At 45.0% G+C, this 24,603-nt stretch overlaps 1 protein-coding gene across 1 annotated transcript in view; it reads left to right on the forward strand.

Annotated features, from left to right (window-relative positions):
- Positions 1–24,603, forward strand: part of LOC138473482 (deleted in malignant brain tumors 1 protein-like) — a 122,081-nt gene that overhangs the window by 43,219 nt on the left and 54,259 nt on the right. Inside the window, exon 3 of the mRNA XM_069612126.1 lies at positions 16,386–16,430. Coding sequence (XP_069468227.1) covers positions 16,386–16,430 — 45 coding nt within the window. The remainder of the gene's footprint in view (positions 1–16,385; positions 16,431–24,603) is intronic.

Raw genomic sequence — 24,603 nt, forward strand, 5'->3', positions numbered from 1 at the left:
GTGGGAATAGGAATTTGACAAAGATGTGTTTAAAAATACAAAAATATAGGGATCAAAGTCATCATAAACGGACAGGACAGTGGTGTATGCTTACTGATCATCAAGCCAAAGCTACCATCATTTTTGGCTAGTCAAGTGGAGTGGAGAATGTAGCTAATCCGGTGTGGAGGGCAGCAGAGTAGAGGTGCAAGCAGTGGAAGCCATGTTTCAGTGACAGCGATGGGCGTCAAAGTGATCAGTGAGAATTGGAACTTGTTCCAGAGGCCCAGCGTGAATTTAGTAGGCAAGCAGGAGGGTTTAGGGAGGGGATATGGATTCGCTCTATGGATTCGCTCTACGATTCCTCTACATTTCCGCATCGCGGCACCCCCGCGCTGCTGATTGGCTGCCTGACCCGCATTTCTTGCCGTCTTGCATTTGTAAAGTTCTATACCACGTAACATTTAAAGAATTTACGCAATTTCTATATGCCTGCCCTTCCTGATCATGCCACGATTCTCCCACAATAGCACACCTATTTTCCTTGCCCGACAATAGCGCATGCTGGGGGTTGGGTAATGTCTAACCAGCCTACCCCCCACTGATGCTTAATACATAGCCATTATCACTGTTTCTTGCTCAATCTGATGTTTATTACAGGGTCACCAAAGTTGTACATTTTTATGTAAACTTGCATAAACCCTGCACCGCCAACGTGCTCTATCACAGTAAGACAAGAAGGTGTTCAAAGAGATATAGGGGCCGATTCACATCAAACTCTACTACGAGTAAATCTGATGTACACTTGGTGTAAATCTGGAGTATGTTTTTTCAGTCACAAAAGTTATTATCAGTAACTCATGGCTGGGAGCAAATCAGGAGGAGCAAGTGCAGGGGAGTAAGTCCCAAGGAGCAACCCAGAGGTGCAAGTCAAGAGGAGCAAGTCAGGAAGAGTAATTCAGGAGAAGCAAGTTAAGAGGAGTAAGTCGGGAGGAGTAAGTCGGGAGGAGCAAGTCAGGAGGGGCAAGTCAGGAGGATACATCAGAGCTACTCTGCGTAACAGCTTTGGAAATTGGCCGCAGAGATTACAGATTAGAGAAGCAGATCTTCAGGAACTTGATTACTTTGCAAGAAAGATCAAATCACAGCTCAGTTCCTTAGTGTCTCTGCAAGTTTTGAAGGATCATGTAAAATAAAGATCTAGTAAGACAACTGTATTATGAATGTTCTTTGAACTAAGAAATAATATGCCTTTCTTTTACTTTCCTAACAGAAATCACGACGACAAGGCCTGAAGGTAAGTCAGCGATCCTCCTGACTGTACTTTAATACTGTGTTCATTTTGCAAGGTAGATGGGCCTGCAAAGGAATACTAAGAGGCTGGAGAAGGTTTCATGAATGATATGGCGGCGGAGTGGATGGAGATATACATTGATGGAGGGAAGATGGAACTGGGTTCTTTGACCGTGGCAGAATTGTTCATGGCGTAATTGACTGTAATCAATTTAGCTGCAAATAGAATTTAACTGCGGCCAAACTCACCAGATCTATGTCCCCCCAGCCCCCAATACATCCCCCATCTCTCCCTCACTTAGCTTTTCCAAATCCACCCCTGCAGCGTCGGTTCCACCCCTTTTCTTTTCTTTTTTTTCGTCCCCTGCCTCCAATCTTCAGGAAGCAGGGGCATGCCCGCAAACCCCTAAGGCCAAAATACCAAACAAGGGCAGCGGGGGAGACCCCTGCAGCCCCAGCTCCCCATGTTCGGTATGCATTGCCCAATTTGATCAAATCAAATTGATCTAATGGTACTGTCTGAATTCGCTCAAATATACCATTCGAATGTGGGTAATACTGGAAAGATTTGTGAGATCGGTAGATGGGCCTTAAAAGGAATGGAGGTTGGAGGCAGCAGAAAGAGGCAGGAGCAGGAGTGAGATCTCCACGTTTGCCCGGCACAAACTTTCCACCACTTTGCCGAGCATGAATTGACTATGACCGCTGGTGCATTTCATGGAGTTTTTTCCCTGATACCTTTTATGGAATTTACGCCAATGCTTTTGAATCTAGATTTTACACATATCTATTTTTTTTGATGAGTTTGTGACCAATATTTTCATGGTGCTTTTTACACAGCTGTTTGTCTTGGATTTTTGGGTCCAATCTAGCTGCACACTGCTTGCACTCTACCGTTGCAAGAAGGATAGTCCCAGAAGACAGCTCTGTCTACGCTCCAAGACTCTGGAACCTCCTGCCAGTCAGGACCAGATTTGCCCCCTCGCTTTTACAGTTTAGGAAGGAGCTCAATACCCCCTTCATCAAGGAATGGCTCTGCCCTAACACCTAGTTCCACACACCCGCCACTTCCCATACTAACCTGAGACTGGGTGATCTGCTCCTCACCTTTTCCTCCCCTGGTTGCGTGAAGATGCATTGCTGACAATTGCCCTCTTTCCCTTGCTGTTAGCTCCTTAGACTCTTGTTTCTCTGCTTCCCTCACCATGTTCCTCCCCTATCACTGTAAAGTTAACTGTTGCTTTCTGAAGCTAGGTCTGCACTCAATAAATATCCTAACAATAATATGAATAACAATGCTGACAAGAATAAATTCAAAACAGGGGTGGCGCTCAGTGCTTGTGTTATTATAATGCGATAATGCTAAAGGGGAGTTGCAGAAGTGAAGGGCTGTGCCTGAGTGGGGGATAGATTTCCGATTCTCCAGAGCAGGAGTGGGGGCTTTCAATTCAGCATCTCTTTCAGGGAGGGTTAATAGCGCAGGTATGATAAATAGAGAAAGTCCACAACTAAATCCTAAAGGGAAAAATGCCCCAACAGAAGACACTCGCTCATGATACTTGAACAACTTGGCCTAGTGGCAAAAGCAGGGCATTCACGAGAAATAAAACCATTGCAGAAAGCCACAGTGGGGATGCCTCAATGCAAGCTGCTCCTATCTATACCCTGTCAATGATTGATCATTTGTTCCAATGATATCTTACCAAGCAGATGTTCCAATTTCATTGACAAGGTCTACCTTTATGCCTTGAAGGACCAGCACTGATGAGGTGCAAACGACTAATTACTGCAGAACTGAAGCAAAGACCATAGTTTGTGGTCAAACACAGGACTTGCCTTCAGTCTAGAGGAAAATTAATCTGATCTGCTGGTGTAGCAGATGTTGTCATGGTAATTAAAAGTCCTGTTGAAGAGTTCTATCTAGGGTAGTTCGGTAAACCTTGGTATAGTCAGAATTTTGAATAAGGCCCTCTGTACTCTGAGGATTACTGTTATGTGGTACTTGGATGTAGTGGAAGCATCTCCCTTACAGACCATAATATTTCAGACCTTGCCAGGTAATGCCCGTTGCATGATGGCTGGTATAACCCTGAATTGATACATTGCCTCAAGTATGTCAAACCTCCTTCCCTTTATGCAGTAAAGCAGGATTCCCCTAACCCAGCAGGAAGCCGGGACTAACTAAAGCAATGCAGAACATTGTTTTCACTGGAAAAAGGTTGCAATGTATGCATAAATAATAACACAGCATCTAAATATTAATTTAAATAAACAGCAAGACTAAAGGTCATAGAAGTGTAAAGATATACATACGCTTATATATAAATATATAACTAGCATTTAGTAACAATAATGATTAACTAACATTGCACATATAAACAATGTATACATATAAACATATTAAAAACACAGAGGGATTACCTCCATGTTTTCATTAAGAAAACACAAACCAGAAAGAACAGATCAGCTCACTCAAGCCAACAATGTTTTTAAAACACACTAGAATTTAGATTTAGAACTAGATTGAAAAACATCAGAGTTGTTCAATGAACGAGCCCAGTTGTCGTCACCATCAACATCATCGCCGACCGGTTTCGACGTAAAAGTCCATTTATTTTGCCATGTCTTCTTCAGGGTGATAAAACTACAAAAGAATTTCAAAGATTAATTTCACACAACTATGGCTCCATTTGCCATTTATTTAGCAATTATTCAGAATACATTGTAGTCACCTGTATCCAGTCTGATAATATTCCTCTTGAATAATATTGTGGGATCACACAAATTAATTAAGGAATCCCACCCTTCTATCAGTGACCACTACCAAGTGCATCACGAATCACCACGGTACTCACATGAACATGCTATGATGATTACAGAAGGTTTAATAGCTGGAGAGAAACCGCAATAAGCACAGTTCTTGCTTGGGATGATAATGTGTACACAAGGATATGAACATGTAGTGCGGCAGTCCCCGCACTATAGCTAAAGTGAGTATTTCGTTCCATACCGAACCCAAAATATGAATTGCTAATAACTTTTGATTTGTACGATGGATTTGGTGGAAATTTTGCAAACAAAATTGAATTTACGGTCCCCTCCAGAATTCGAATGTGTTAAAAAATAGTTATCAAGAAAACAAAAAATGGAGTTTTTGCCTAATCCACATTCATTTTTCCATAGACCAAAATGTCCAATTTTCACACAAGCACACAGCTAAAACCGCTAATAGAATTGGACCAGGTATGAAACAACCTAGGCACAAAGTGTTGACTCGCCTTGCGGGGGTCGGAGGGGTGTCGATCTGGGGTTTTTGCGTCCAGTAGTTTAAAAAAATATTTGACAAAGAAGTGGTGGCCCCTTTCCTTCAAAATTATAGCTATATCTCCCATGGTGCTTTGCAGCAGAGAGGCTTTTATGAAATGAAAAAGCTGCCATTTTATTTTGCTCGTGGTGAGATAAATTCGTAACTATTCAGGGTAATATTCAGCGTTATCCGAAAACAAACATTTGAAATAAATTCCTTTGGAGGAGGAAAAGGGATGAAATGGCATTAGCATACAGGTGGGGAGGGTAAAAGAGAACAGACACCATGTGAAATTATGGAGCTGGGGTGCTGGGCACCAAGTTTTGAGCTTGAATGTTTTCGCATATTCAAGGTTATTTTTTCCATAATCAGGGTTTCTCATATCCAAGGTTATTTTTGCATATTCATGGTTATTGCATGTGCGTCACACTGCGGTTGTGGGAAAAAATATTGAAAAGAGAGTTAAGAAAATGAGATGAATGCAAAAAAAGTGTAATTTTACAGCTACAGTAAGGTGTGGGGTAAACTATTGGGGCAACATGTCAAAAGGGTGTAATATGGTCCTGGCCAGTGAGCACGAAGGCTGTGCTCATGTCGTGGCCACTGTGACAGGTCCAGCATTGTGGCTGTGTCAAGGGGGGGAGGGATAGAGAACCCACCCTGACCCAACACAGGTGCCTGAGTGCTGGCAGGCCCACTCCCCCCGCCCTCCTACCTGCGGTGATGGCGGCCTCCAGAGCAGAGCTGCAGCCGAGGGAGATGTGCACTCCGAAGCTGCAGACTGCAGTAGCATCCCTGGCACGGGGTGCTGTAAAACGCCACAACAATTGCCACAGGACGCAGCAAGGATAGATGCGACACCAAGGACTGCCGTGTCCATCACAACACAGAAAGGCTCCAGCAGACTTTGTCAGCTGGGTTCTGCAGCCACAAGGAGCCCCACTGGCTTACCAGGCTTTATTTTAAATCATAAATAAAGGCCTTTTCCCCACTATGCCACCAGGGAATATTATTATTTTAAAAGGCCCTGTAGGCCTTGAGCTATATAATGTCCCTGGATCCCAGTAGGGTCCATGTTGAAAAGGGGGCGGGGCTTTCCTGCCCTTTTAAGCCCTCTCATGGCCTTCTCCGTCACACCCCATGGAGCCAGGTAAGCTATTTATTAAGGTAAGTGGACAATCCTGGGAGGGGGTGGGTATTTAAGGAGGTGTGTCAGAGTGTGCAAGTGTGGGTTAGTTGGGTGAAGACGAGCAACGGTGTAGGATGTCAGAGACAAGAGGAGGCGGGAGCGATTGTAGTGCAGAGATTAGTGAGTAGAGAGAAGGAAACTTGTGGTAGTGGTAGGCAAAGGTAGTAAGGATAGTGAGAGCAACGAAGTAGGAACAATAATAGAGTTTGGGAAGAGTGACAGTGAGTGGGAGAACAGCAGTAGCTATTGGCATAGAGTGAAACAGATTATTATATATAGAAGAACAGTGAGAAGCGGTGAAGTAGAGTGTGAGGAAGGAGGGAAGTGAAGACAACAGAGGTAGAGAGGTAGTTGGAGGTACAAGCGTTGGTAAGAATAGGAGTAGGAATCGAAGTAAGATCGAAGGGTGGAGGTGGAAAGAGGGAGTGAGAGATTGGAGGTACAGTGACGTGGTGGCAGGAGAACATCTTAAAGAGGCCAGTATAGTGAATGGTCAGATATGAGTGGGTGTGAGAGAAGCAAAAGTGATACCAGGCGGAAGAAGGCACCATTCCTAACTCCCAAAGACAACTAAGCTGGCTAGGTTAGCCAAAGCCTAGAAGACCCCTAGGGAGACAAGTAACCATCATCTTAAGGAAAAATCTTTAGTACCAGTCAGAAGACAAGCGTTAACGGTAACCGATCCAAGAACTACCAGCCCGCCGCCCATTAGCGATGCCTGGGTTAGGGAGGTGGGGGTAAGACCGGGGAAGCCGAAGCAGACAAGGACCTCCCTAGCGCCAGTTCCCCTTAATCCCTTGTAGGGCCTGAAGAACCTTGAAATCGGAAGCCATTGTGACCATCTGTCATTTTAATAAACACACTTGGACTTACTCTAAGAGTCAGTGTGAATCATTGTGGTGGACCAACCCGTCACACCACATAGTGGGTCCAAAAGAAACATATTGGGGGAACATGTACAGTGGACATGGCCGAAGGCCACAGCTAGTGGCCCGGTAATGTTTTTAAATGTACAGTGGGCATGGCCAAAGGCTATTCTCACTCGCCAGGGACAAAGGCCCTGGCTAGTTTCCCCAAAATGTATGTATAGTGGCCACGGCTGAAGACTGTGGCCACCTAGTGGGTCCAAAAGAAACATATTGGGGGAACATGTGCAGTGGACATGATCGATGGCCATGGCTAGAGGCCTGAAAGACATGCATATGGCCCTGGCCACCTTATCGGGGAACAGGCATGTCCACTGTCCATGGACAAAGGCCCAGCAGTGTGTTAAAATATAGAGTGGGCAGGGTCGAAAGTCTGTGCGCACTGGCCAGGTACCAAGGCCCTGGCTAGTGGGCCTGAAAGACATGTCTATGTCCCTGGCCACCTTATCAGGGAACAAGCTTGTCCACTGGCCATGGACGAAGGCCCGGCAGTGTGTTAAAATATAGAGTGGACAGGGTCGAAAGTCTGTGCGCACTGGCCAGGTACCAAGGCCCTGGCTAGTGGGCCTGAAAGACATGTATATGTCCCTGGCCACCTTATCAGGGAACAAGTTTGTCCACTGGCCATGGACGAAGGCCCGGCAGTGTGTTAAAATATAGAGTGTGCAGGGTCGAAAGGCCGTGCTCACTGGCCAGGGACCAAGGCCATGGCTAGAGGCCTGAAAGACATGCATATGGCCCTGGCCACCTTATCGGGGAACAGGCGTGTCCACTGGCCGTGGACGAAGGCCCGGCAGTGTGTTAAAATATAGAGTGGGCAGGGTCGAAAGGCCGTGCTCACTGGCCAGGGACCAAGGCCATGGCTAGAGGCCTGAAAGACATGCATACGGCCCTGGCCACCTTATCGGGGAACAGGCATGTCCACTGGCCATGGACGAAGGCCCGACAGTGTGTTAAAATATAGAGTGGGCAGGGTCGAAAGGCTGTGCTCACTGGCCAGGGACCAAGGCCCTGGCTAGTGGGCCTGAAAGACAAGCATACGGCCCTGGCCACCTTATCGGGGAACAAGTGCAATCACTGACCATGGGCAAAGGCCATGGCTAGTAGCCCGGTAATTTGTTAAAATATACAGTCGAAAGACATGTATAGTGGCCACTACCGAAGGCTTTGGCCACCTAGTGGGTCCAAAAGAAACATGTACTATGGTATAACAAAACCCTTGAAATTCACTAAAAAAACCTTAGTTACGGTGCAGATTTACTGCAAAAAATTGAAATTCAGCCAATGTGGGAAGTCATGACTAGCTCAACTCGGCGTGCTCCCATTTCAAAGCCCATGACCACATACGTATTATAAGAGAAGGGATTCACAATTACATGTGAATGGTATTATGGGAGAAATCGATGGGAGCGTGCAGAGCGTGCCGAGTTAAGCTGGTCATGACTTCTCGTATCCGCTGAATTTCAAGGATTTTGTTGCATTAAATCTGTGCAACATAACTACACCGTAACTTAGGTTTTTTCAGTGAAATAAGGATTAAACACAATTCTCAGTCTGGGAAGGGAACCCAGCCAATCAGGTGGCTGGAACAGCTGTCGGGAATGAACTGTGTACCACCCGCTGCTTCCAGCCACCGAGGCCTTTCCCTGGGTGGCGCCATCTTGATTGTTCCGAGGCAACAGGTAGCCCCTCCCTGTTGCCCCCCCACGTCCCCACCCTTCTGCCACCCCCAAAAACAAACCTTACCCTTTCCCCACCCCCTCAATCCCTCCCCACTTACCTGCTTGACGCGATCTTTACGCTCAGGTCCCGGTGCTCCTCCCATCCCCGGCCACCATAGAAATGATAAAGGGACTTGGTCCCTTTCATCTGGCAGTGGCAAATGTCTTTTTGTTCCGGGAAATAAACACCGAGCCCACCTCCCAAAAATAAATTAAACCATGTTCACCCCGGATGAACGCCCGGGTGTGAATGGGTATCACGCCCTTGTCGGCAGGCAGACAAGGCCGGAAACAGCCCACAGCCCTCGCTGAGGCTATGCCCGGGTTGGGGGGCTGTTACTGGCCTTGTCCGCTCTCCCAACGCGGGGATGATTGCCATCATGTATGAGACTCATTTACTTAGCTGTATTGTTGCTTTTAAATGAAAATCCAAGCACAATAGCCTTCAATGTGCTTTGGAAGACACACTGACTGAACTGACGCTTCCGTCAACTAAACCCCTCCAGCGCCATTGCCGCGTCGGGGGACCTGTCCTGATGAAGGCGTGCCAAGGCGAAGACCTTTCCGACTCACCATTAAGTCCAACTTTGAAATTGCATCTTGGACGTCACATATTTTGCTTTTATTCCTTTGTTAGGCAGAACATGGCTCATGCAGGTCAACCTAGTAATGAGAACAAAAAGTCCCTTCCGAGCGGGGTTGCGGGGGTCCACAAATAATGCAAACTGGCAAAACGCATCCTTTTCTTGGTCATCTCTTGTTTTCTCCCCTTTTTATGTGTTCTATTTGGTTATTTCTTTTAATTTATTCTTTTCTTGCCATTTTAGTCTAAAAATGCATTGTATATTTTGTGCTTTTCATTCTTTTTGTAAATGGTTACATTTCGTTAAAAAAGGCACCATTTCAACTCCCTAAAATCGTGCTGTCATAATCCTGCAATAGCAGGCGCTCATAGACAAGAATTCAAAAAAGGTTTACAGCTAAGTGGAAAATGGCAGTCAAATCGGAAGGTTGGGTACTACGTGAGCAGGACGCTCTTGCCACTGTTAGCAGCAAGTTCCAGAAGGTACTCATCGAAAGTCTTTCATCAGCTGTGCTGCTACCTATTAGTATATCAATGTGTGTTGAACAGTTCACCCTATTATGCAATCCCAAGACCAGCACTGGCAATGCCTCAAATGCTCTGTGTTTGGGGGGACCAGAGAGAATCTGACAGATTCTTTCCCTTTCGCTAGTAAGGGGTTGCACGAGGGTCTGTATGAGCCTGCCAGTCTGAAAGCCTGAAAGCCTGTGGTCCAGATACAGTCACTGAGGCAGGAGTCTGGGCCCCCAGGGTCTTCAATGCTATAGCAACATTAATCTGCCCACTGCCTAGCTAGAGCCAGGGGAGAGCCACCCCAATGTTTAAGAATGGAGAGGACCACGTTGCTAATAGTGCTGCTCCCTTCTGGACTTTAGCTGGTTGGTTTGGTTTGAAAGACTGATTGACCGTTGGGTTAAGAGGTGAAGACCCACAGCAGCTTTGCCTGCTCTCGGTATATGGCTTCCGGAAAAATACGGATTATTTTATGGCTTGGAATGTAAGGCCATAATGTTGGATTTATGGATCGAACTGCTGCCTTTGACAGCATTACTGGATCAGAACTACATCCTACCCTGAAAGCTATGGGGATCCAGGGCCTCTGTGGTCAATCCTGTTTGAAAAGCACTGCTTCTCGATCGAGGACAGTTCAGGTGAAATGGCATCCCCAACTTCCCAGGGTTGGAACCCCCCCTTCTCAATCCATGTGCCAACTTATTCTTTTCTTTTTTTTTGGTGGAGTTTTATTAATAATTTATCATTTTCAATCCATCAAATACAAGCAGTAAACAACAGTGTTGATGCAATATAATACAAGTAAAAAAGAAAGAAAGTGTAACGTGAGTTCTTGCAAAAGCCGAGCATAGCAAACAAAACAAAACATCTCATATTGCTGTGATAATACAGAATATACCAACCCCACTTTACACACTTCTCCCCGAACACAACAATACACAGCCCATAACACAAGAAAAGACAGGACAAACAACACGAGCAAACACTAGGTGCAAAAAGGGACGAGGGTGAGCCAAAGCAGCAGATCCTTAACATACACACATTAAAGTTCTCATTTCATGTATTAATATACTTAATAGCCTTTCGGCTTTGTATATACAACGTTAAAACAAAACATACATAAATCACAATCATTATCCAAACGATACAGGATCGACCTAAAAATCATTGCATTAAAATCCATCTCAATAAAAGGCTGACATATTCATCACATCATAAAATGCACCAGATAATTAACAAATTATGATAAACATTTTAAAATGTCCACTATATGAGGATAACATGTGACCATTAAATAGATAAGGTTAATATCATCCCCTTGCATAACATTCTCCTGCAAATTATCAATATTATTAATATCGGTGGTGTTGTCATAACACTTAAGACATTTTATACATAAACCATTCACACTCTCACAGGCTAATAATTGGTGATGTATTGACTCGAGGACCTCACAGCTGCATAAGCGACTAGAAGAGTCGCATATAGTGGCACATGCCTAACCATGCCTCCTTATTCTCTATGGCCTCAGAATGGTTAAATGTCATCATTAAATAGGTTCTGAATGTCACAGGGCTTGGATATGCAATTACATACTTCGGTGCTGTTACACGATACACTCTATATTGACAAAAGGCCCACTGTGTGATTTCGTTGCTAGTTGGATTACATGCCATTCAAAGAAATACATTGTTAATGTCTTATTTAGCCATCTTTTCATTAGTGGAATACTTAAGCATTATGACCCGAGCAGCGGGGGCATTACCTGAGTCGGTAATGTCCCCGCCGCGAGGGTCATATTGCTATTAATACCCCCGGCTCGCAATATATGTACTAAAAGCATTTTTTTCGGTCCCGAAAAGCCACTGCATTTCGGGACAGAAACAAAAAAAAAAACGACCAAGAAAATGGCCACCGGGAAAGGGAGGCGCAGAGTCTTCACACTTCTGGAGGCTGCCATCGTCCGCCACCAGGGACGCAGGAGCAAGAAGGTAAGTGGGGTGGGGTAGGGAGCAGGGAGGGAAGAAAAAAAAAAGCTTACCTGAGTCCCCAGCGCGGTGCGAAGGCAGCCTCTCAGCCGTGGGGAGGCTCGGAGCGGGGATGGCCCCGCTTCGAGCCTCCTCATTGGCTGAGAAGCTGCCACGCCCCCCGCCGAGGACAAGGCGGCTGGAATCCCGGCCGAGAATCAAAGGATTCTCGGCCGGGTAAGGACCCGGCGAGAGCCAATCAGAATGCGTGTTGCATTCTGCTTGACTCTCGCCGGGTACTAATATTTGTTTCACCACTCTGAAGGTAAAATTCCAACTATGGGTGATACATGGACTTTAGTTTGCCCATTGTACCCAGCGTTCCACCACTATCAGTTCCGCCAAGCGCCTGCACATAGGTGACATTAATTGTGCTATTAGATCATTTTGTCAAATTAACGCAAGACATTACTGCCCTTCTTATGTATTCTAATGTAGCACATTTCAAGTCGAACTCTAAATAAAAGTATTCAACAGATATGGACTGGGGTAGCTGCATGAGTATACGAATTATAAAATTCAATAACAGTAACATTTTAAGCATATAAGTCATTGAAAATACCCCAAATTAATTGATAGTGTTCAACCTCATTTTTTTTACCATATGAAACGTTTTCTCTAGCAGCCAATAGCAACATACTCTGAACCCAGTCCTCAAGTTGGGGTTTCCCATTAGACTTCCTTTTCTTCAAAATCTGTTGCTTAGCCAGTAATAATGCTTTGTATGTCCAATTTTTAACTCCAGCTGATAACTTCAAACCATATGGGAATAAGTCCAGAACACAGAATAGTGGAGTACGTGGCGGTACTGACTGGGTTATAAACTCCATTAGGGAGAGGACGTGCTCCCAGTGTTGCGATACTTGTGCACGAGACCAAAACAAATGGGTATTAGTTCCAATTTCCTTTTTGCAGTTCTAGCAAATATCAGATTGGGAAGGTTTACATACTTTCATCCTCCACGGCGACCAATGCAGGCAGGCTATAACCTGCTGTTGTGTGTAGCGTAAATCCAGGTCCAGTGTGAATTTCTTCAGGCTTTTACCGATTATCGACCAGTTGGAATCAGGTATCTGCAAATTAATTTCAGAATCCCAATGTTTTCGCAGTGGCCAATCCAAGGGCACTTTAGAGGTGACAGAGAGTAGGTGGTAGACCACAGATGCAGAGAGAGGGCTGTTCTTCAACTTGACATATAAGTCAGGAGGGTCATGGATCTATGCATTTAACGGCTAGAAAATGGATGTCAAAATTCCTTGCAGCACTATATACCTTGATCTTTCAGAATTATGTAATTTATATTTAAATTTCAAGAAGCCAAAGTCTAATAAGGTGCTATTCCCTAGAACATGTTTCAGCTTCCGAATACCTGCACGGTGCGAAGTGCGCCAATTCAGCATCTTATTGTCAATTATAATCGCTGGATTCTTCCAGAAACATGACTTCAGAGATAGAGGATTTTTGACTCAGTTATACAATTCGCACGTTTCCAATCAGAAACCATGTGTCGTACTGTAGGGAACGTTTTGTAAAGACAGAGTCTATTATACAATATAAGAAAACAATCCAAGGGTATAGGTGAGACTCCTTTTCCATGCCTACCCACATGGAGATTGACTCAGAATTGTCATTAATCCAGTGATGTAAATTCCTCAAGGAGAAAACAGTGTGATATTTCCTCACATCTGGAAAACCAAAGCCCCCTTCCTCCACTGAGCGCAAAAGAATTGACATTGGAATTTTCGGGTGTGACTCCAATCCCTCATACAAAGACTTGACATATCTTCTTAATTTCCTCAAATAAAGACTGCCAAAGAGGAAGAGGGAACATACTGGACAGATATAAGATCTTAGGAAGCATGGTCATCTTAATCGTGCCAATTTTCCCCCATATTGTAGGGTGATTCTATACCACCTTTTTCAGTCTGAAATCACGCCCCTGAGTTTAAGACGTATGTTATTCTCCAGCATATGAGTGATCTCCCTGGATACATGAGTGCCTAAATGCACAAATCCTTTGGAACTCATTTCCAGGAACACAACTTATGTTACACATTAGGGTGATTGGAAAAATGTTGGTCTTAGATATATTCATTTTAAAATTTGATATGTCACCAAAACGATGAAATAGTTCCAATGCATTCCGAAATGAGTACTCTAGATTTGAAAGAAACAGCAGGAGATCATCTGCATATAGTTGCTCTTTAGACCCATAAGTGCCACATTTAATACCTTGGATGTTGTCATTTAATCGAAGTGCTGCCGCTAAAGTTTCCATAAATATATTAAACAAAAGAGGAGATAAAGGACCTCCCTGGTGGGTTCTGTGCTGTATATTAAAGACAGTAGATTTAGCCCTATTCACTAAACTCTGAGCTTTTGCACTACTATACAGGGCATGAAAGAACCGCATAAAGACAGGGCCAAAGAGAAGATGTTCCAATATAAATCTTAAATACGCCCAGTTTCCACGATTGAACGCCTTCTCTGGGCCACACTCACTGCCATTAACGGTTCATGCTTATGCTTATTAAATGAATGACATCCATAACCTCCCGCATGTTGTCATAGCTATAACGGCCCTGCACAAAACCAGTTTGATTTCCATGAATAATATGAGGTAATGTTAAACCCAGTCTACTCGCATACTTTTTAGACAAAAGCTTAACATCCACATTAAGCAGAGAAATAGGCCTATAATGTGCGCATTTGGTGCCATCCCTTCCTGGGTAAGGGTTTAAAGTGATTAAAGCCAATTGCATGGGCTCCGGTAGGAGACCCCGCTCCACAATTGCCAAATAGACATCTAACAAAATAGGACAGAGTAGGTCACTAAATTCACTGTAAAACTAAACCGGGACCCTGTCAGGCCCAGGACTTTTGTTCCTAATTGCCATTAACAGTTCTTCTTCGGTAGGCTTCACATCTAAAGATTCAATTTCATTGTCCTGCAATACTGGCAAATTAATTACTTGTATAAACTCTAATTTTTCAGCTTTTGTGCCTGATTTGTCAGCCCTATACAATTCCTCATAAAAGGTTCTGAATTCTTCCATAATAGCCTCATTTTTTGTCAACACTGCATTATTATTTATGACAGTGGACATACTATTCTTACTCTCCTCTAATTCTTTAAGCCTGTCAGCCAATAACGTTCATGATTTCTCCCCATGCTCCCAGTAGAATTGCTTTACATCAAACAATCCTCTTTCAGCTTTTTCAGTCGACCAAACATCTAACTGCTGCCTTGCTCTTCATACTCTCTCCGTTTGATCATCTAATGGGTTTTCACAGTAGTCTTTTTCTGCTTCCCTTAGGGCACACACTAAATGCTCTTCCTCACACGCTCAAATCTTTTAATATGAGAAGAAAGGCTAAGTATCTTCCCTCTGATGGTGGCCTTAAGCACCTCCCAAAAAACTCAAATATCCTCCACTGAGTTTTTATTTTCACTTTTGTAACTAGTATGTTCCTCTGTAATGGATTCTCTAATCGCTGTGTCAGAAAGCAACGTAGTATTGAATCTCCAACCAGTATTTTTCTTCTTATTCACTAAGGAACACGGCATAGACATTCTAACATATGCAGGATCAGAAATGGCTATACTACCAATAGAAGAATCCAGAATATTAGGGAATACTCTCTTAGAAACCAAAATAAAGTCAATACGAGAGGAGGTGTCGTGCAGACTGGAATAAAAACAAAACTGCCTTGTGCTAGGATTCAACAGCCGCCATGGATCAACCAAGTCCCATGCCTGCAGCAAATCTTTGACTTCCTGAAGCAACCACCCTCCTCTTTGCATAGGGATGTTGGACAACCTATCCAACACTACATTAAGTACCTGATTAAAGTCTCCACCTAACATAATACTCTCTCCTTGAATTGAATAAAAGCACTATTGGCATGCCTAAGGTGGGTAAGCAACTTGTGCTCTCTGGCCACACTCTTGCGAACACCATACACAATACAGGCCCTGCACAATGAATATGTTGCTTTCCTGGCCGTGCGAGTTCTAGAATTTGCAGCTGCCAAGACACACATAATGTGCATCAGTAAGCTTTGTTGGCAACTCCAAACCATTTGGATCCCAGAAGGTAAACAACAGAGTAAAAATGCATTACACATTAAAACCCAACCAACTAATGTGGCCTGGGTTAACAGTGCCATATAAAGTTAGGAGAGAATATTTAATGTTTTTTTTTATCTGAAAACCTTTTTTGCTGAAATATATGTCAAACTTCATTCCGGTGGCTTTGCAAGGCTCGAGAGGGCGGGGTTACTTTGCTCCATCGTTAGTACAGACTAAGCACCCAATTCTTAGGGTTTTCCTTTATGCCCACCTCTTTTGGAGTGTGGACTGATTAACCAAAGCTCCTTCTGCTCCTGTCCTGTTAATGGAGGGACAGCACTCTTGGTTTTACTCAAGCCTCAATCCTAGATTTGTTAACTCAGATGTTAATGAAAGCTGTGATTGGCTCCTGTATGTCACGAAAGCCTGGCCGTTTTTTGTTTTTCCCACCAGTATCAAAATACTATTGGTATTAAAGAAAACATAGATAATGGTTCAAGCCCAAACATGTATTTCTCTTAAGGCTAATGTTAGGGAGAGTAACATCCTTGTTACAATAGTATCTTCTGCTATAGCAGCATATGGCCATTACGCTTCTTCCCATTGGTTTGTTAAGCCTATTGAGGGAGCCACCTTGTTAAAAATAAGTCCAAACATGTAATCATTGTTTGGCTTGGCCTCTAAATGGAAAGGCATTAACATACTTCATGATTGACACTTTTGTGATGATTTGACAGTAGAAAGTGTGTTTAATTTTCTTTCTTTTTCTCTCCAGCTTATGCTCGTATAAAAAGGCCTTCTGCCCGCTACTGGGAACATGGTAACCTGCACAGGCTCATGCAGCACCATTTCATCTTATGGCTCGGCTTGATGGCTTCAACATGGTGGCTGTCCTAGAGTGATGAGCGCACCAATGCTAATGGGTTCCTGGTTGGGCCTTCTCACCGCTCTTAGGAACATGAGAACCTACTCAGGCTAATGCGGCACCATTTCATCTTGTGGCTCGAGACCTTGTGGCTCATGTTGAAGCTTGATGGCGTTAACATGATGGCTGTCCTAGAGTGATGAGCGCACCAATGCTAATGGGTTCCTGGTTGGGCCTTCTCACCGCTCTTAGGAACATGAGAACTTACTCAGGCCAATGCGGCACCATTTCATCTTGTGGCTCGAGACCTTGTGGCTCATGTTGAAGCTTGATGGCGTTAACATGATGGCTGTCCTAGAGTGATGAGCGCACCAATGCTAATGGGTTCCTGGTTGGGCCTTCTCACCGCTCTTAGGAACATGAGAACTTACTCAGGCCAATGCGGCACCATTTCATCTTGTGGCTCGAGACCTTGTGGCTCATGTTGAAGCTTGATGGCGTTAACATGATGGCTGTCCTAGAGTGATGAGCGCACCAATGCTAATGGGTGCCTGGTTGGGCCTTCTCACCACTTTTAGGAACATGAGAACTTACTCAGGCCAATGCGGCACCATTTCATCTTGTGGCTCGAGACCTTGTGGCTCATGTTGAAGCTTGATGGCGTTAACATGATGGCTGTCCTAGAGTGATGAGCGCACCAATGCTAATGGGTGCCTGGTTGGGCCTTCTCACCGCTCTTAGGAACATGACAACTTACTCAGGCCAATGCAGCACCATTTCATCTTGTGGCTCGAGACCTTGTGGCTCATGTTGAAGCTTGATGGCTTCAACATGGTGGCTGTCCTAGTGTGATGAGTGCACCAATGCTAATGGGTTATTGGTTGGGCCTTCTCACCGCTCTTAGGAACATGAGAACTTACTCAGGCCAATGCGACACCATTTCATCTTGTGGCTCGAGACCTGGTGGCGCATGTTGAAGCTTGGTAGCTTCAACATGATGGCTGTCCTAGTGTGATGAGCGCCCCAATGCTAATGGGTGCCTGTTTGGGTCTTCTCCCCGCTCTTAGGAACATGAGAACTTACTCAGGCCAATGCGGCACCATTTCATCTTGTGGCTCGAGACCTTGTGGCTCATGTTGAAGCTTGATGGCTTCAACATGATGGCTGTCCTAGTGTGATGAGCGCACCAATGCTAATGGGTGCCTGTTTGGGTTTTCTCCCCGCTCTTAGGAACATGGGAATTTACCCAGGCCCACGCAGCACCCTTTCATCTTGTGGCTTGGTGTGACGAATCAACTACTGGGGCGCCATTGGTCCAGGGATGAATATCGGTTTCTACGCCTCTAGTACAGCAGAAGGGATCCACACAGATTGGAATAACACGCAAATTATAAATTTCGTTGTCCAATTTTGGTAAAATGGAAGGAACAGCAGGCTTATCTCCGATAGGTCGTGGATTATTGGTTAATTACACTTATTACCCAATGATGAAAGGGACGTTCCAGTCAAGGTTGCATCCAAAATATCGGGTTTTTTGTATATCACAACAGACAGTTCTAGCAACACTACGAAATACAATCCACCCTGTAAAGGAATGCAGAGGACTTACAGTTTCAAAGAAGAAAAAGGGGATTCACTCTGGATACTGACAGGACGGTAGTCGATATAGTTAATAACCACAACAGTTTAATGTTACTTGGCTTCAGCACAAAGTGAACAATGTGTCGTAATGTGTCTATAGGGGCCTTCTGGGAAGTGTAAGGAACTCATGGTGGCAACATAAATACAGACACAAGTGATCACAGTTCAAGGGTGTTTATTAAACTGTAAATGCAGGGTAGAAAAAGGCCTAACCTAAACCTAAATCTGAGATGGGAGTAGGCGTTGACCATCAAATGAAAAATTAAGCTGACCTTGTGGTATCTTGTCAAAGTAAAAGGCCTATACTAAAAAAAAATCTATTGCCAAATCCTTGCAACAAATTACAATAAAGAAAAAAGTGTTCACAAATAATAAGTCAGGATGTGATTGCCAGGGGTCTCTCTTCCCCACGTTTTGATCACGGGACAAGGTGGATTTCCTGAGCACATCACACACTTGAGCTTTCCCAGCACGAGCCGACAGTTACGTACCAGTATCAGGATCTTCGATGGTTAAGTCTCTTTTCAATGAAAAGTCTCTCGCCTTCGAGGGCCTGATGTATTCAACAAAACAAACAAACAAAAATGTCCTTTTCAAATGACTTTCCACCCCTGTATCTCCTGCGGTCGGGCTCAGACCCCTAGGGTTCCCTCAATCAGGCTCAGGCCTTTTGGGAATTCCCTCTGCCGGGCTCGGATCCAGTTGTCAAGGGGGACAATCCACTTCCCCTGGTCTTACAATACTCCTTGCATTCACAAATCTTAATGTCCTTTCAAACAATTCACTGCGGACATCCCTCGCTCAACACACTGGTCATGGGACTTCAGGCTTCGCCCCTTTTTGTTAGCATCCCTCCACCGGGTTCACTCTTGCCAAACTTTGCAACACACTGTTCATGCACTAATTTCACCAAGCGGGATTCATTTCCCTTAGCTTCACAATCATCTGGTTGTCAAAGACTTTCGACTGTACAGAGGATTTTACAAGACTCCTGTATGACCACTTTGACCTCTTTTTGCCTTTTTCCAAGGCCTTCTGGATATGGTAGTTTGAACAATCGGGTAATTGCCCAGAGCTCCCTGAGTGAGCACCCACGTGGTGTCGGACTTCTTTGTTGCTGGTTTTTCCTCTTATTGGCATCAATAGCTCTATCAGCTGTTCCCAGTTCAATTTAGCCGTTTGCTACTTCTCGTTCAACACAGTTTGGTTTCTTGTCGACTTTCCCTTCGACTCACTGACTGTGATGAACCGCTTGGCTTTCTTTCTCTTTGGAGTCAATGTTGGTACCAAAGAGACAATCGTCTCTCCCCGGCTTGGTTATCAGGGGAGGAGGGTCTTGTGTACCGTTGACATCTGCTGCAACACATGCTGGTTATTGTTCACGGTCCTACGATTCCTTCTGCAGAGGATTCACAGGCCTTGGTTGGAAAGGGCAGGGTCACTTCTCTCCTTGTCACCCTCTCCGTATATGCCGTCTTTCTTCTCCTTTTGAACTGCCATGCTGAGTTAGCTCTCACGTTGTGCGGTCTGCCTTGCTCTTCCTGTGTTCTCGTGCTCCCCCTTTTATTACTGTGGGGAAGTGAAAGGGCCGTCAGGTGTGTGTGATTCTGGTTAATTTTCTGAATTTGCCTGACCCTTGTATTGGGACATGTCACGTAAACGGCTCTGGTGTTAGTCCATTGTCTTTCATGTTGTGCAAAAGTGTTTGTGTCGAAAAAGGGGGTGGTGCAGTGTTTTGGACTATCCTGTGTGGTTGCATGGGGGAAAGGTGTTGAAAGAAGGGGGATACTGCATCTCACCAGTTGGTGTCCCACTCCAACTCCCCAGAGACCCCCCATCCAGGTGATCCTCCCTCACTGGTTCCCCCACAGGAACTGTATCCAATAGCGATGTTTGTGGCGACATGGATGACAGATCCCCGGGGACTTGCTATGGAGACACCGTCAGGTTTCTCATAGAAGGACTAGGGGGGCAGAACCACAATGTACCTTGTGCTGTAGGTGTTCATGTTGCTTGATAGGGTCGAGTCAGCCTCAGTGCGCTTCGTAGGCTTATGTGACAGAGTTCAAGATGGGAGTCAGCTGTGGGTATCAGGCGGCAAGAAGATTTGGCGAGCAAAGCTGGACAAATGGCTGCAGGCTGGCCTGCATGGCGGCTCAAGGTCCAGAAGAGTTGTCTTAGTGCTGGTCAGCAATTCTGAAGCACTGGTTGAGATGTCTCGAATGTGTTTAAGCGACTGCGGCTTGACAGTGGTCAGCATTGCAGTGGGTTTCAGCTGGAGGAACTCAACTGGCTCGAAAACTTCCTTTAAGGTGGACTTTGATAGATGCTTGTTGAGGCACTTCTCCCAGCTTCTTCAATGGGCTTGTGTCGTCCTTCAAGGTGGATGGCCCACAGCTGAAGTGTGTGTTGCAGGCACTTGCTCTGTCCATTGTTGTAGGTTCAGAGACCTTCTGGCGCCTCCTACCTAGGAAGCTTGCTGCAGAACCTAGCAGGGAACACTGTGTGCTGGCTGGGTACCGGTTCTGGAGCAGCCGACGGGTCCTCTGAGGTCTTTATCTCCCTCTGTTCCCTTGAAGATGTTTAGGAGATGGATCTTGTTTTACTCTGTGGAGGTCCCAGCCTTTCTTTGCTGGCGGAAGAAGTAAGGCACGCTGTACCTTCAGCCAGGGTCCAATGATGAGTTCTTCTTGCTACTTCGTGCAAAGTCTTCAGGTGATCTGCCAAAAAAGCCAAGTGGGCCACAGTGATTGGTGTAGGCTAAGCCTACCTTAATGAACCAATCCTGGGGTTTCTACCAACAATCTCCTGTATGCATGAGGTCATAACCAGAGTGCTTTGCAACAGGAAAGGTAAAGGGGTGAAAACTTGTGATACCAAGTTCCATCCATCTTCCTGTCTGTTGTTGATCAAAGAGTCTCTCTGGTTCATGGATCTCCTTGTGGTTCCTGATTAAAGCGACAGGTCTCCCTTGAAGCTGTAGCGAGACCAGACTCTCTGACTCCTGCAAACCGAATTCTCATATCTTTATGAATGGAGTCCCCCTGCCGTGGTGGCCTACTGTAAACAGGCCATTACAGGCAGAATGTTGGTCCTCCCCCTTTCTAGAGATGACATAGTGTACTCCTGGCTGTCATATCCCAACAAAATATGACAGGACGGACTGTGTCTGTAGGCTGTGTCAACCCAGAGTACACAAGTCTATGCATTTGTTGTGGTGTGAACATAGTGACATGTGTGTGGATTAGCCCCACACATTTTCCGGTGGTTGGTCTACCATCATTCCATTTCAAAAATGTCAAAAAAGCTCAGCCGAGCGCACACCGACCATGCGGATGGTTGAATTCCTCACTCTCGGCTTCATAGCTTCAACATGATGGCCCTCCTAGTGTGATGAGCACACCAATGCTTACAGGTTTCTGTTTGGGACTTCTCCCCGTTCTCCTGAACATGGGAATTTACCCAGTCTCACGTAGCAACCTTTCATCTTGTGGCTCGCCTTGATGACTTCAACACGATGGCTGTCCTAGTGTGATCAGCACACCAATGCTTACAGGTTCCTGTTTGCGCCTTCTCCCGCTCTTAGGAACATGGGATTTACCCAGGCCCATGCAGCACTCTTTCATCTTGTGGCTCGGCTTGATGACTTCAAGATGATGGCTGTCCTAGCGTGATGGGCTCCCCAATGCTTACAGGTTCCTGTTTGGGCCTTCTCCCCGCTCTTTGGAACATGGGAATTTACCCAGGTTCACGCAGCACCATTTCACCTTGTGGCTCGGCTTTATGTTATGTTATGTTATCTTATAACATTTCTATAGCGCCAAAGCCCTAAGGAATCTAGGCGTTCCTTCACAAGCAGAAAAGGGTCAGTGAGGATGGCCGAAGATTAGACGAAATATGTTATAACATTTCTATAGCGCTAAAGCCCTAAGGCATCTAGGCGCTCCTTCACTTGATGGCCGTCATAGTGTGATTAGCACACCACTGCTAATGGGTTCCTGTTTCGGCCTTATCGAAGGAGTTCAATACATATTGTTTGTCCAACCCTGAGAAAATCCTGGTTGTTTAAGAAATGTTAAGGATTTATTCAGGTTTATGATCTTTTACTTAATTGTTTGGTCATCTTAAACCTATGTATATAGTATAGTGCGGTGGTTGCGGCACTATTGTTAAGTTGAGTATCAAGATAAGTAGGAAACCCGGAAATTGAATTGCTAATAAGGTTTTACTCGTATGACGTATTTGGCTGATATTATGCAAAAAACAAAGTGTCACGGGATCCCCCAGACAGGAGATTTTTGGAAAGATTTGTTAAAAAGTAAAAAAGGTAAATTAATTAGGAAAGCAAAAAATGCTGTTTTCGGCCTAGTCCCATTAATTTCCCCATAGAGAAAAAGTCAAAATGTCTGTGCAGCACAGCAAAAACCTCTGGATTGAATTGAAGCATGCATGAAACAACTTGGTCACAAAGCGTTGACTCGATTTCCGAGAGGGGTCTGAGGTTATTTCGTCCAGTCGTTTTTTAAAATATTAGACAGAGAAGTGGGTGCCCCTTCTCCCAACATTATAGGTATATCTCCCATGGCGCTCTGCAGAAGAGAAGCTTTTCAGAAATGAAAAATATGCCATGTTTTTTGTTCGATGCGAGAGGTGCTCGTGAACATTTTCGAAATAGTCACTAACATCCGATAACGAAAAGTAGAAAAAATGCCTTTTGGAAGAAGAAGAAGGATGAAATGGCATCAGACTAGAGGTGGGGAGGTGGATAGAGGAAACCATATGAAATTAGGGAGTTTGGGGGTCGGGGTGTGGGGACCATGTTCAGAGCTCAAACATGTATTCATATTTGGGGTTATTTTTTCATTTTCAGGGTGATTGTTGCATTGTCAGGGCTACAGTAGAAAACTGGATCGGGGTGAAAGTGCATAACACGTACAATAACCGCAAATATTTTCAAAATATTCACGGTTATTTGTAGTCCAGGTTAGGGGGAAACCGTGGAATTCTACAGCTACAGTGAGGTATGGGGTAACCTATTGGGGCAGCATGTCAAGGTGTGCAATTATGCCCGAAAGACATGTATAGTGGTCACGGCTGTAGGCTGTGGGCACCTAGTGAGTCCAAAAGAAACCTATTGCTGGATGATGTACAGTGGCCATGGCTGAAGGCCATGGCTAGTGGCCTGCTAGTGTTTTAAAATACACAATGCCCATGGACGAAGATTGGGGCCACCTAGTGGTTCCAAAAGAAAAATATTGGCAGAACTTGGACACGGCCAAAAGCTATGGCCTTTGGCCATTGCCGAATGATGTGGCTAGTGGCCCGGTAGTGTTAGTGTTTTCAAATATACAGTGGGCAGGACCAAAGGCCTTGCTCGCTTGCCAGAGCCAAAGGCTGTGGCCACCCAGTGGGTCCAAAAGAAACACTGGCAGAGCATGCACAGTGGATAGGACCGAAGGCCATGGCCAGTGGCCTGGAAGTGTTTTAAAATACACATGAGCATGGCCAAAGGCATGCTCACTTGCCAGGGCCAAAGGACTGCACCATTCAAAAACATTACACACACATACATGATGTATGGGATCATGTGTAGGATTGCAGATATTGCTTGATAACGATTGTTTGCAGCAAGATAATCACAGTGTGCTGTAACAAGACCCAGCACCCGTTTGCCAGTCACGCCAATGTAAGAGAGCATTAACACAGTGTTACCATGCTTGGTGTAACTATTGAAGGAAAATCAGATATCCTTAAAGCCGTATGCCTGTTACGGCTGAGACAAATGTGAGTAGCATTCATGCCTTACCATTTACCTCTAGGACAACTTAAGCCACTGCTCTACTCAGTGCTTGCCTTCACGTTACTTGCTTAATAACAGAACTTAAGTGCCACGCATGCCACAAACCCTCCAACCAAACTAGGTCCCTCGTATGAAAATGTAGAAATACCACACACAGGTCCCTATGCAGGCTTAGGGACTTGGGGGGGAGACTGGAGGCGGGGGGAAGCGCATCAACCTTTATGCTTTCAGAATCCATCCCTCTTACAAACTCTCCATTCAGCCTTTGCTAGAACGATTTCCTCCCAGTTCGGCAGCACACTCCCCACTGAGCCGACGGGGAAATGAAGAAAGAGCTGTGTACATCTGAATGCAGCCCCTGACAATAAGGACTTGCTGTGGGACTAACCGAGAAGAGAAGGGTGGAGCCTGGGCAAGTATAAGCGGAGATACAAGACCTGGCAAAGGTTATATCAGGCCTGAATGGAGAAGCGATGGCCAGTTTTCTGTAGGGGTGGGTGTCAGAAATGCGTGTGCTTGTTCCCGCCCTACTTAGCCACTTCCAGAATGATTAGGGGGATGTTCAGGTTAGCAAAGAACTAGATGCTTGGAGGGTTTGAGTCAAGGACATATCCCCATTTATTTCTATGTGCAGGGAACTCGGTGTTGCTCATTGGCACCGAATATAGCAATGTTTGAACTGCGGAG

The sequence above is a fragment of the Ambystoma mexicanum genome, chromosome 8, assembly GCF_040938575.1.
Source record: "Ambystoma mexicanum isolate Mex_15411 chromosome 8, UKY_AmexF1_1, whole genome shotgun sequence".
Taxonomy (NCBI): Eukaryota; Metazoa; Chordata; class Amphibia; order Caudata; family Ambystomatidae; genus Ambystoma; species Ambystoma mexicanum.